At 47.9% G+C, this 12,070-nt stretch overlaps 1 protein-coding gene across 2 annotated transcripts in view; it reads left to right on the forward strand.

Moving 5' to 3' along the window:
• Positions 1–11,613, forward strand: part of SLC12A8 (solute carrier family 12 member 8) — a 54,234-nt gene extending 42,621 nt beyond the window's left edge. For both annotated transcript variants that reach the window (XM_075831038.1, XM_075831037.1), the window contains exons 6-14: positions 432–545; positions 2,532–2,619; positions 3,563–3,650; positions 4,713–4,859; positions 9,644–10,229; positions 10,559–10,656; positions 10,729–10,846; positions 10,943–11,003; positions 11,186–11,613. In XM_075831038.1, the coding sequence (XP_075687153.1) occupies positions 432–545; positions 2,532–2,619; positions 3,563–3,650; positions 4,713–4,859; positions 9,644–10,229; positions 10,559–10,656; positions 10,729–10,846; positions 10,943–11,003; positions 11,186–11,348 (1,463 nt within the window). In that variant the 3' untranslated portion in view covers positions 11,349–11,613. The remainder of the gene's footprint in view (positions 1–431; positions 546–2,531; positions 2,620–3,562; positions 3,651–4,712; positions 4,860–9,643; positions 10,230–10,558; positions 10,657–10,728; positions 10,847–10,942; positions 11,004–11,185) is intronic.
• Positions 11,614–12,070: the final 457 nt, after the last annotated feature.

Here is a 12,070-nt window from a genome sequence, read left to right on the forward strand (position 1 = left end):
TTACCCCCTCTCCTGCTCCCTGACTGCTCTTCCTGTCACATTACGCCTCCCCCTGACTGCTCTGCCGGTTACATTACCCCCTCTCCTGCTCCCTGACTGCTCTCCCTGTCACATTACGCCTCCCCCTGACTGCTCTGCCGGTTACATTACCCCCTCTCCTGCTCCCTGACTGCTCTTCCTGTCACATTACGCCTCCCCCTGACTGCTCTGCCGGTTACATTACCCCCTCTCCTGCTCCCTGACTGCTCTCCCTGTCACATTACGCCTCCCCCTGACTGCTCTGCCGGTTACATTACCCCCTCTCCTGCTCCCTGACTGCTCTCCCTGTCACATTACGCTTCCCCCTGACTGCTCTCCCTGTCACATTACGCCTCCCCTGACTGCTCTGCCTGTGTCCGTCCTGACATTGTTATTTCTTCTTTATTTTTCAGAACACGGATTTGTCGGATATTCTGAAGATTTGCTTTTTAATAACACGTTTCCGGACTACACCCCCGGAGAAAGCTTCTTTACTGTGTTTGGGGTGTTTTTCCCGGCTGCAACAGGTATGGGGGGGGGGGGGGTCGTCAAATTTGTACAGGGCCCCCGCCTTCCATGTGCCATTAATAATACTGGTGTCTTCTTATGTGGCCCCGGTGTGACTTCTACCACAGCACCCCTATAGCTACACCCCTGCAGTATACATCGATCACATGCAAAGTATCAGGGACAGTATAGAATCTACATATCACATGATCCCCATAGATGATGGGTGGATAGTGGGCCTGATTGTTCCCCACGTCCGACTACGTGTGTAACGTATGTCACCCCCAAATCTCCTATATATTAACTCAGAGTGCAGATAATGTAGTAGTGTTACCTGCAGTCCTATGTAACACCACAGATAACACAGTGATAACTCTCTGAGTACAGATAATGTAGTAGTGTTACCTGCAGTCCTATGTAACACACAGATAACACAGTGATAACTACCTGAGTACAGATAATGTAGTAGATGTTACCTGCAGTCCTATGTAACACCACAGATAACACAGTGATAGCTCTCTGAGTACAGATAATATAGTAGTTGTCACCTGCAGTCCTATGTAACACCACAGATAACACAGTGATAACTCTCTGATTACAGATAATGTAGTAGTGTTACCTGCAGTCCTATGTAACACCACAGATAACACAGTGATAACTCTCTGAGTACAGATAATGTAGTAGTTGTCACCTGCAGTCCTATGTAACACCACAGATAACACAGTGATAACTCTCTGAGTACAGATAATGTAGTAGATGTCACCTGCAGTCCTATGTAACACCACAGATAACACAGTGATAACTCTGAGTACAGATAATGTAGTAGATGTCACCTGCAGTCCTATGTAACACCACAGATAACACAGTGATAACTCTCTGAGTACAGATAATGTAGTAGTGTTACCTGCAGTCCTATGTAACACCACAGATAACAGAGTGATAACTCCCTGAGTACAGATAATGTAGTAGATGTTACCTGCAGTCCTATGTAACACCACAGATAACACAGTGATAACTCTCTGAGTACAGATAATGTAGTAGATGTTACCTGCAGTCCTATGTAACACCACAGATAACACAGTGATAACTGAGTACAGATAATGTAGTAGGTGTAACCTGCAGTCCTATGTAACACCACAGATAACACCGTGATAACGGAGTACAGATGTAGTAGGTGTAACCTGCAGTCCTATGTAACACTGCAGTACATGTGTAGGTGGTTATGATGTATCTCGCTCACATGATGGGGGCAGTAGTACAGGAATTAGACGGATTACATCGCTTGCTATGGTGATTAGTCACTTAGAGATATGACGTCTTCGTAATTGACTGAGATATAGTGTGGAGACGAGCGCTGCTCCGGGTGTCGCGTCCTCCCAGCATGCAGTGCGGTCCCCAGTAGACGTCCAGGGTCACATGGGGCTTTGTTCTTTAATTTAAATGTAACTTAATGTACAGAAGAACCCGTCCGTGTACAACGCTGCGCACACTGGTACCCTGCAGCAACATGGCGGCCCACAGACCGCCCCCCACCCCTCACTGATTATTACTTCCCTGTCAGGACAGGCGCAGTCCTATGTAAATAAAGCTCCTTTAGTTTATATTAAAAAAAGATTCTGTAACTTTCTAATAGACTGCGAGATGAGATGTTTTCATTCTTCAGCATTTTCAGGATCTCTGCTTGCTGTGAGTGAGAACATTCATTGTTTACGACCAGAGTCTGAAAAAGTGTAAAGGCCTAATGCTTCTCAGAGCTGAGGGTTTGTTACAAGTGTATCCAGTCTAGACAATCCTCTGTAAGTTGATACATTTTTTTTCTGCGCTGATACATTGTAACAAACCCTGAGCTGTGTAATGATGACATTTTATTATACAATGATGAATCTTTATATCAAACCGGAATACCCCTTTTAAGAGTTGAGCATTTCCCATGATCCTTTTCTTCTCATCTGTGTCCGACCTTCTTGGTAGTTACTGACCCGCTCTGTGTGTGTCTTGATCTGCAGGTGTCATGGCGGGCTTCAACATGAGCGGAGACTTACGCCGGCCGTCTGTCAATATCCCTGTCGGCTCATTGGCTGCAATCGCCATCTCGTAAGTGTCATATTCCAGTAGGATTTATATCATGTGACAACCAATATGGCTGCCGCTACACTGAGTACCACCCCCCAGCTCTCTGACTCCTACTTTTCCTGTCTCAGTCCTCACTGTAGTTCTGGCATTATATTCCTCATTCCGCTCAACTTTCAAGTATCACAAAGAGGGTCAACTGCTGCGGCGCGGAAAATTTTCTTTTTTAAGCCACGCCTCTAATCCCACCCAATCCCTGCCCATACACACCTGGTTCAGCCCACACAGTGTCGTAGTGCCTCCCACACAGTATAATGCCCCCTTAGCGGCCCCCACACTGTATAATGCCCCCTTAGCTGCCCGTAGTGCCCTTGTAGATGGCACCATTGGGACTACTTCTAGGAGCAGATTCCCCATCCAGAGCACAGGCCGGGGATTCCACTCCTAGAGGGAAGCCCTGATGTCACTGTCCATATATGGACAGTGACGTCAGTGGCTACTTTGTGGATTCCGTGATTGGAATCCCTGTTGTCGACTCTGGCCGGGGAGTCCTCTCCAGGAGGAGCCCCTAAAGTCAATGTCCATATATAGACAGTGACCTCTGGGGTTTCCTCTATGAGCGGAATCCCTGGCCAGATCATCGGCAATGGGGATTCCGCTGAAAGAGTAGCCACTGATGTCACTGTCCATATATGGACAGTGATGTCAAGGGCTTCCCCGAGCACAGTGCTTAGAGTAGGCTATGCCCGGGGAGTCCTCGCTACCCTCTGCTCTAACGCATACCCCTGGCTGCCCCCAGGACAGCCGGACACCGCCCGGAACCTGAGACTGTCCCGCTGAATCCGGGAAGGTTGGGAGGTTTGTATTCATGAATCAGGCAGCGCAGGATGAACAGTGCTGTGTATTTGTACATTTGCAGGATCTTTCTATAGATTTTTGTCGTAACCGGAGTCGTGTTTCTTCGCAGGTGGTTCCTTTATATCGTCTTTGTCGTCTTGCTCGGCGCCATTTGCACCAGGGATTTCCTGCGCTTTGAATTTATGATCGCTGAGAAGGTAAACGGCCAATATGTAGAATTACTGCAGGGATAGACCGCGGCTTCTGTGCCCGCCATGTGCCAGCCGTCACCATAGAAGCTGCGCAGCTTACACTTCATGTACGTCTCGTCATGTGACTCGAGTCGCTTAGTAGCAGTAATTATGTGGCGCTGTTTAGGCGACCGGATCGGGCCGAGCTGTCGTGTCCTAGGTTCGCTCCAGCAGTCGATGTACGGATATTAATAGATATGCGGGAATAGTCCCGGCCGCCATCATTAGGATACACATGGCGGTAACAAGTAGTAGTCACCACGTCCAATCACGGCACACGCCCCGGAGTCGCAGTAACGCAGAGCGCCGGGAGATTCTGAGTTCAGAACCTGGATTAATATCTGTAAGCAGGAGAATTTGGCGCCACCGGCGCGATAAAACGGTTATTTCCTGTGCACCGCTTGTACGGCTGATCACGGTCATGCAGGCATAAAAACGGGGTCACTGTACCCCAATACTGGGCTCACCTGTAGACTGTACTGATCGACCTCCCGCAACCGACATGTACGTGTGACATAGGAACGTCTCCACCCGGGCACCGCTCGTCACCGACACCAGGGGGCACAAAGATAAAACATTACCGGAAAAATCTATCAGTAAAAATGGGGCAATCTGTTCGGTTTGCGCTCTAAGAACAAAGTACGACCGCTCTGACCTGGTGCTGATGGCCCGTCAGTTCCTCGGTGACCAGCGCTGGCGGACTGGGGAACTATTCTAAAGATGGCGGGCAGATGCTCTAGTAATATGTCGCTCACGCCACTTTCGTCTCCAAAGCTACAATAAAAAAAAGGGGCCTGTATATGTCCGCAGCAGTTTGTACCGCAACGCTCCGGTGTTAGTCACGACTGCCGCACCTGCTGTTTTGTGCACAGAATATAGACTGCTGTAAGTGGCGCCTGCATTCTGCCAAAGGTACCATGGGGTGATCAGTGGAAATTTGCCACCGCTGCCCCCTGACCGCTCCGTTCAGGCAGGAGATCCGTTACAATGTATCACATGTCGCTGTCTCACTTTGTACCCCCTCCTCAGGTGTCCCTGGTGGGCTTCCTCTTTCTGCTGGGTCTCTACATCTCCTCGCTGGCCTCCTGCATGGGGGGTCTGTATGGTGCTCCCAGAATCCTTCAGTGCATTGCGCAGGAGAAAGTCGTCCCTGTCCTGTCATTTCTGAGCCAGGGGGTAAGTTTATTGTCCGGCCAATGTCTCCGGTCTCCTGCTTATTAATACGAGCGCAGCAGTGACAGCCCGTCAGTTGTATCAACCCGGCAGATTATGTGCAAGAACCTTCAGAATATTAGCCCTGCCTGTTCAGTGTCTGCAGAGTGTGATCCGCATTGTCCGAAGTGTCGTCTTTACATGTAGTCATCTGATCTAGGAAAATCAAACTGCCCCCCTGTGTTAGAAGAGCTCATCTATGTACACAGTGACCCCATCGGCAGAATAGTGAGTGCAGCTCTGGAGGATAATACAGGATCAGTACAGGATAAGTAATGTAATGTATGTACACAGTGACTCCACCAGCAGAATAGTGAGTGCAGCTCTGGAGTATAATACAGGATATAACTCAGGATCAGTACAGGATAAGTAATGTATGTACACAGGGACTCCACCAGCAGAATAGTGAGTGCAGCTCTGGAGTATAATACAGGATGTAACTCAGGATCAGTACAGGATAAGTAATGTAATGTATGTACACAGTGACTCCACCAGCAGAATAGTGAGTGCAGCTCTGGAGTATAATACAGGATGTAACTCAGGATCAGGACAGGATAAGTAATGTAATGTATGTACACAGTGACTCCACCAGCAGAATAGTGAGTACAGCTCTGGAGTATAATACAGGATATAACTCAGGATTAGTACAGGATAAGTAATGTATGTACACTGTGACTCCACCAGCAGAATAGTGAGTGCAGCTCTGGAGTATAATACAGGATATAACTCAGGATCAGTACAGGATAAGTAATGTAATGTATGTACACAGTGACTCCACCAGCAGAATAGTGAGTGCAGCTCTGGAGTATAATACCGGATGTAACTCAGGATCAGTACAGGATAAGTAATGTAATGTATGTACACAGTGACTCCACCAGCAGAATAGTGAGTGCAGCTCTGGAGTATAATACAGGATGTAACTCAGGATCAGGACAGGATAAGTAATGTATGTACACAGTGACTCCACCAGCAGAATAGTGAGTACAGCTCTGGAGTATAATACAGGATATAACTCAGGATTAGTACAGGATAAGTAATGTATGTACACTGTGACTCCACCAGCAGAATAGTGAGTGCAGCTCTGGAGTATAATACAGGATATAACTCAGGATCAGTACAGGATAAGTAATGTAATGTATGTACACAGTGACTCCACCAGCAGAATAGTGAGTGCAGCTCTGGAGTATAATACCGGATGTAACTCAGGATCAGTACAGGATAAGTAATGTAATGTATGTACACAGTGACTCCACCAGCAGAATAGTGAGTGCAGCTCTGGAGTATAATACAGGATGTAACTCAGGATCAGTACAGGATAAGTAATGTAATATATGCACACAGTGACTCCACCAGCAGAATAGTGAGTGCAGCTCTGGAGTATAATACAGGATGTAACTCAGGATCAGTGCAGGATAAGTAATGTAATGTATGTACACAGTGACTCCACCAGCAGAATAGTGAGTGCAGCTCTGGAGTATAATACAGGATATAACGCAGGATCAGTACAGGATAAGTAATGTAATGTATGTACACAGCGACTCCACCAGCAGAATAGTGAGCGCAGCTCTGGAGTATAATACAGGATGTAACTCAGGATCAGTACAGGATATGTAATGTATGTACACAGTGACTCCACCAGCAGAATAGTGAGTGCAGCTCTGGAGTATAATACAGGATGTAACTCAGGATCAGTACAGGATAAGTAATGTAATGTATGTACACAGTGACTCTACCAGCAGAATAGTGAGTGCAGCTCTGGAGTATAATACAGGATGTAACTCAGGATAAGTAATGTAATGTATGTACACAGTGACTCCACCAGCAGAATAGTGAGTGCAGCTCTGGAGTATAATACAGGATGTAACTCAGGATCAGTACAGGATAAGTAATGTAATATATGCACACAGTGACTCCACCAGCAGAATAGTGAGTGCAGCTCTGGAGTATAATACAGGATGTAACTCAGGATCAGTGCAGGATAAGTAATGTAATGTATGTACACAGTGACTCCACCAGCAGAATAGTGAGTGCAGCTCTGGAGTATAATACAGGATATAACGCAGGATCAGTACAGGATAAGTAATGTAATGTATGTACACAGCGACTCCACCAGCAGAATAGTGAGCGCAGCTCTGGAGTATAATACAGGATGTAACTCAGGATCAGTACAGGATATGTAATGTATGTACACAGTGACTCCACCAGCAGAATAGTGAGTGCAGCTCTGGAGTATAATACAGGATATAACTCAGGATCAGTACAGGATAAGTAATGTAATGTATGTACACAGTGACTCTACCAGCAGAATAGTGAGTGCAGCTCTGGAGTATAATACAGGATGTAACTCAGGATAAGTAATGTAATGTATGTACACAGTGACTCCACCAGCAGAATAGTGAGTGCAGCTCTGGAGTATAATACAGGATGTAACTCAGGATCAGTACAGGATAAGTAATGTAATATATGCACACAGTGACTCCACCAGCAGAATAGTGAGTGCAGCTCTGGAGTATAATACAGGATGTAACTCAGGATCAGTGCAGGATAAGTAATGTAATGTATGTACACAGTGACTCCACCAGCAGAATAGTGAGTGCAGCTCTGGAGTATAATACAGGATATAACTCAGGATCAGTACAGGATAAGTAATGTAATGTATGTACACAGTGACTCCACCAGCAGAATAGTGAGTGCAGCTCTGGAGTATAATACGGGCTATAACTCAGGATCAGTACAGGATAAGTAATGTAATGTATGTACACAGTGACTCCACCAGCAGAATAGTGAGTGCAGCTCTGGAGTATAATACAGGATGTAACTCAGGATCAGTACAGGATAAGTAATGTAATGTATGTACACAGTGACTCCACCAGCAGAATAGTGAGTGCAGCTCTGGAGTATAATACAGGATGTAACTCAGGATCAGTACAGGATAAGTAATGTAATGTATGTACACAGTGACTCCACCAGCAGAATAGTGAGTGCAGCTCTGGAGTATAATACAGGATGTAACTCAGGATCAGTACAGGATCAGTAATGTAATGTATATACAAAGTGACTCCACCAGCAGAATAGTGAGTGCAGCTCTGGAGTATAATACAGGATATAACGCAGGATCAGTACAGGATAAGTAATGTAATGCATGTACACAGTGACTCCACCAGCAGAATAGTGAGTGCAGCTCTGGAGTATAATACAGGATGTAACTCAGGATCAGTACAGGATATGTAATGTATGTACACAGTGACTCCACCAGCAGAATAGTGAGTGCAGCTCTGGAGTATAATACAGGATGTAACTCAGGATCAGTACAGGATAAGTAAAGTAATGTATGTACACAGTGACTCCACCAGCAGAATAGTGAGCGCAGCTCTGGAGTATAATACAGGATGTAACTCAGGATCAGTACAGGATATGTAATGTATGTACACAGTGACTCCACCAGCAGAATAGTGAGTGCAGCTCTGGAGTATAATACAGGATGTAACTCAGGATCAGTACAGGATAAGTAAAGTAATGTATGTACACAGTGACTCCACCAGCAGAATAGTGAGTGCAGCTCTGGAGTATAATACAGGATAAGTAATGTATGTACACAGTGACTCTGCTCTTTATGGAGACTATATCTGTATATAAAGTGCACACAAGTAGAAAGCGGCCGCACTCTATAGCGGGTGCACGGCAGCTAATCCCGATCCAAGGACTGTAGAATGTACCAGGAGAAATCCTGCAGCTTTCCAGTTTGGCCACATATAGATGGTGGTTTGTTCTATAGAGAGATGCGACGTTTCTTTGTATTGGTTGTATAAACCACCGTCTTTTTTTGCCGCACTGGAACGCCGCAGGATTTCTCTTGGTACATATAAAGTGTAGTATAATATGTTTGAATTTAAAAAACGGCGCCGTGACCCGCGTCTCTTGGATTCGGGGTGATCTGGCAGCGGTTTTGGTTACCGGAGTCGCTGCTGTGGCCTCATTTTTCGGGGATTATTTGTAAACTCCAGCTCCGTCCTTCTGCTCCGGTGATTAGTGATTCCTAAGGAGCGAGCGAAGGGTTAATGGCGAATACTTAACATTTATCCTTTAATTCTGTTGACAAACGGGATTAACATGTTGGCGCCATTACATGCTCATTATGGCTTATGTGCGGGGTCACATGACGAGGCTTATTTCGGCCGGTAATTATCAGCTTATTATAGACTAATCACTCTCCGCTCCAGAATCTGCACGCTGTACACAGATGCGGTGGCGTTGTATAATGGTCGCTGTGTCGGCCGGTCACATGCACTGCGCACAGGATGTTATGTATAGTCCATGAACCGTAAAGTGAGAGACCAACTGAATTGTGGATGCAGCTCTGGATGTGACTGGAGTACAAGACATGATGTAACTGCATATCAGTAAAGTATAAATAAATCCCCTCATTATAATTATATTTGGATGTAATGTGAGAGGTTCTTCCCATGAAACACAGATATGACATGGATCTGATTGCTGGGGGTGCCTTGTCCCGTTCCTGCAGAAGTAGTGGACACGGGGGATTCGGCACAGCTCTCCTAATACAGGATCAGTGGTCACTTCTGATGATCTTCTGACTGGTCCATGGGATTGGGGGGCCTCAGAGATTCTTACACCATTCATCTCAGCCCTGCACTGTTCTGCCAGGAAGTGTTATCAGAGTGGTTATGAGATGATCTCCTTAATCATAGGACCTCTGAGTAACGTCTGCCGTCTTGTCTTTTCTGTAGAGAGGTCCTAACAAGACTCCGGTGGCTGCCATCTTCCTGACCGGGCTCCTCACCATGGCGTTCGTCTTCATTGGCCAAGTGAACGTCTTGGCTCCCATCGTTACCATTAACTTCATGCTGACGTACAGCGTGGTGGACTATTCCTACTTCTCTGTGACCATGAGTTACGAGCTGCAGCATTCCCGCAGAACCCTCAGGGGGGTCCCCTCCAGGACGCCGGGACCCTCACAGCCCCTGATCCTGGAGAAGGCCACCAGTTACGGCTCCAATGGGACCCTCCTGGAATTCACCAAAGACATGGACCAGATCTTCAAGCCCGGACACGGGGAAGGCGCCAAAATCCAAGACCAGGAACAGAAGACGTCCCTGAGGCTGAAGAAATCCAGGAAAGCGGCCAAGGAGACTCTGCAGGACAGCTTCAACCTGGACCCTCCGCAGGAGCAGGCGGGCGCTGACCAGGGGAGCGGGGACGCGGAGGTCACTGAGCAAGCAGAACAAAGCGATGACACCGAGGACCTGCCGCGGCCAGGAGACCAGGAGCAGCTCGTCACAGACGTCCGTCAGACCAGCGCCGACGACCAGGACGGTGAGTTGTGGGGAAACCTGATGATTATAAATGACCGTTGTGTCTCTGGGACCGGCTCTGATCTGACACTAAAACCTGCTCCATCAGTCACCGGCTTCAACTGTTTTCTCAGACGTTCGTAGTTAATGATAAAATCGCAGTGTGGCGCAATACAAGGAGATCATAACTCCCATCATCCACGTTATGGTAAATGTCTCTGCAGCTCTACGGTGAGAGGACCCTGCAAACAGCCCCCGTATCTCAGCTCCTGTGTGGCCTGGGGTGGGGGGATATTGGGGTTCACTGCCGTCTCCCCTGGTTTTTTCTTATTTATTGAATTTTCTTCTTAGAGTCGAACACGAAGCCGAAAGTGGCGGAGATTGAGATCCAGAGTCTGTCGCGCTCCTTCTACAGCAAACTCTGCAATCACTGGGTGTCGTTTGTTGGGGTGAGTGCGGCCGGCGGAGCTGGAGACCCCTGATTGGTGGAGACGTTAATCTTTGCCGTGTCTTTCCCGCAGGCCGTCGTCTCCATGGTTATCATGTTTGTGATCCAGTGGATCTACGCACTGACGAATATCGGTGTGGCGGTTCTCTTATACGTTTATATCGGCCGGGTGAGCCCGGGGCTGAATCCAGGTCAGTGTCCCTATATATAGATGTCCCTATAAGGCGGACATGTGACGGGGCACCCAGCTTTCCCAGACCTCTGAGTGGTAATTCTTCTCGTTTCAGGGGCTGCTGCGAACTTCAGCTTCTTCGCCTGGATCCGTTTATTGGCCGCCACGATGTTCAGGTTTGTAGAGATTCAGATGCAGGGAGAGTCGTGTGGGATATTGGACGCCGGTAACGCAGAGGAAGATGGCGGCCGGGACACTCTTAATACGGAGGTTGCACGGAGGGTGTGGGGGGAGGGGTCGGTTGTTCCCCTTTAATTTCTTTTCCTGCTGCTCACGTTTTGCTTGTCCCCCTCCTCAGGAAGAAGCCCTCCCAGGAGCAGTTTGTGGTGACCCCGACCTTCGCTCACGTCGGCATGGAAACCACGCAATTAACGGAGGAGAACGCAGACTTTGCCTCCCGCGGGCGCTTCCACCATTCCTCTGTTATCAGCCAGGGGCATTTTATTAACCAGTTTAACTAGAGCGGAGCGGCTGTCATAGTCCGGGGGTCTGGATGAAGGTCGGGGGGCTGCCGCGGTGTCAGGAGGAGGAGGCGGCTGATCATAGTGACTACAATCCTGTTCACACGGAACTTTACCTGCTATTGGGGCTCCGCCACATGAAACTTCAGCGGTGCCCCAACACCCGGGGTGACTCCACCTTTATGGGACGCTGTGATGTCACCGGCCGGGCGATCGCTGACGGAAAAGGTCAAATAAAAGACTGAATGCAAAATGTCAGAATAAAAGCCACAATAACGTCCTGATCATTGACGCCGCACATGAGGGAGGGAGGGGCACAGGGGGCCTATGGGGGGCAGGAAGGGATACAGGGGGGGACATAGGGGGCCTAGGGGGGGCAGGAAGGGATACAGGGGGGCACCTGGGACATGGGGGGGGGGGGGGGGGATGGCACAGCACTAATACTCCCCCGTCCCCCGTATATTGCTTTGCTACGTGTCGGCCGAGTCCTTTATAAAATGTTCCGTTTCTTCGGCGGCCGCGCCGTCCTTCCGATTATCTTGTCAGACGTTTCTCCTCCTCTGTAAATGAAGCTCAATCCTCGTATAATGAAAAGTTCTGCAACTCCCTAATAGACTTTGTTTTTTAATACATCACCATTCGAGATCTCTGCTTGCTGTCAGTGGATGGGAACATTCTTGTTCACATCCAGAAGCTGAAACCCTTCCCTGACCTAAGGCGAT

Source organism: Rhinoderma darwinii, chromosome 6 (genome assembly GCF_050947455.1).
Source record: "Rhinoderma darwinii isolate aRhiDar2 chromosome 6, aRhiDar2.hap1, whole genome shotgun sequence".
NCBI classification, from domain to species: Eukaryota; Metazoa; Chordata; class Amphibia; order Anura; family Rhinodermatidae; genus Rhinoderma; species Rhinoderma darwinii.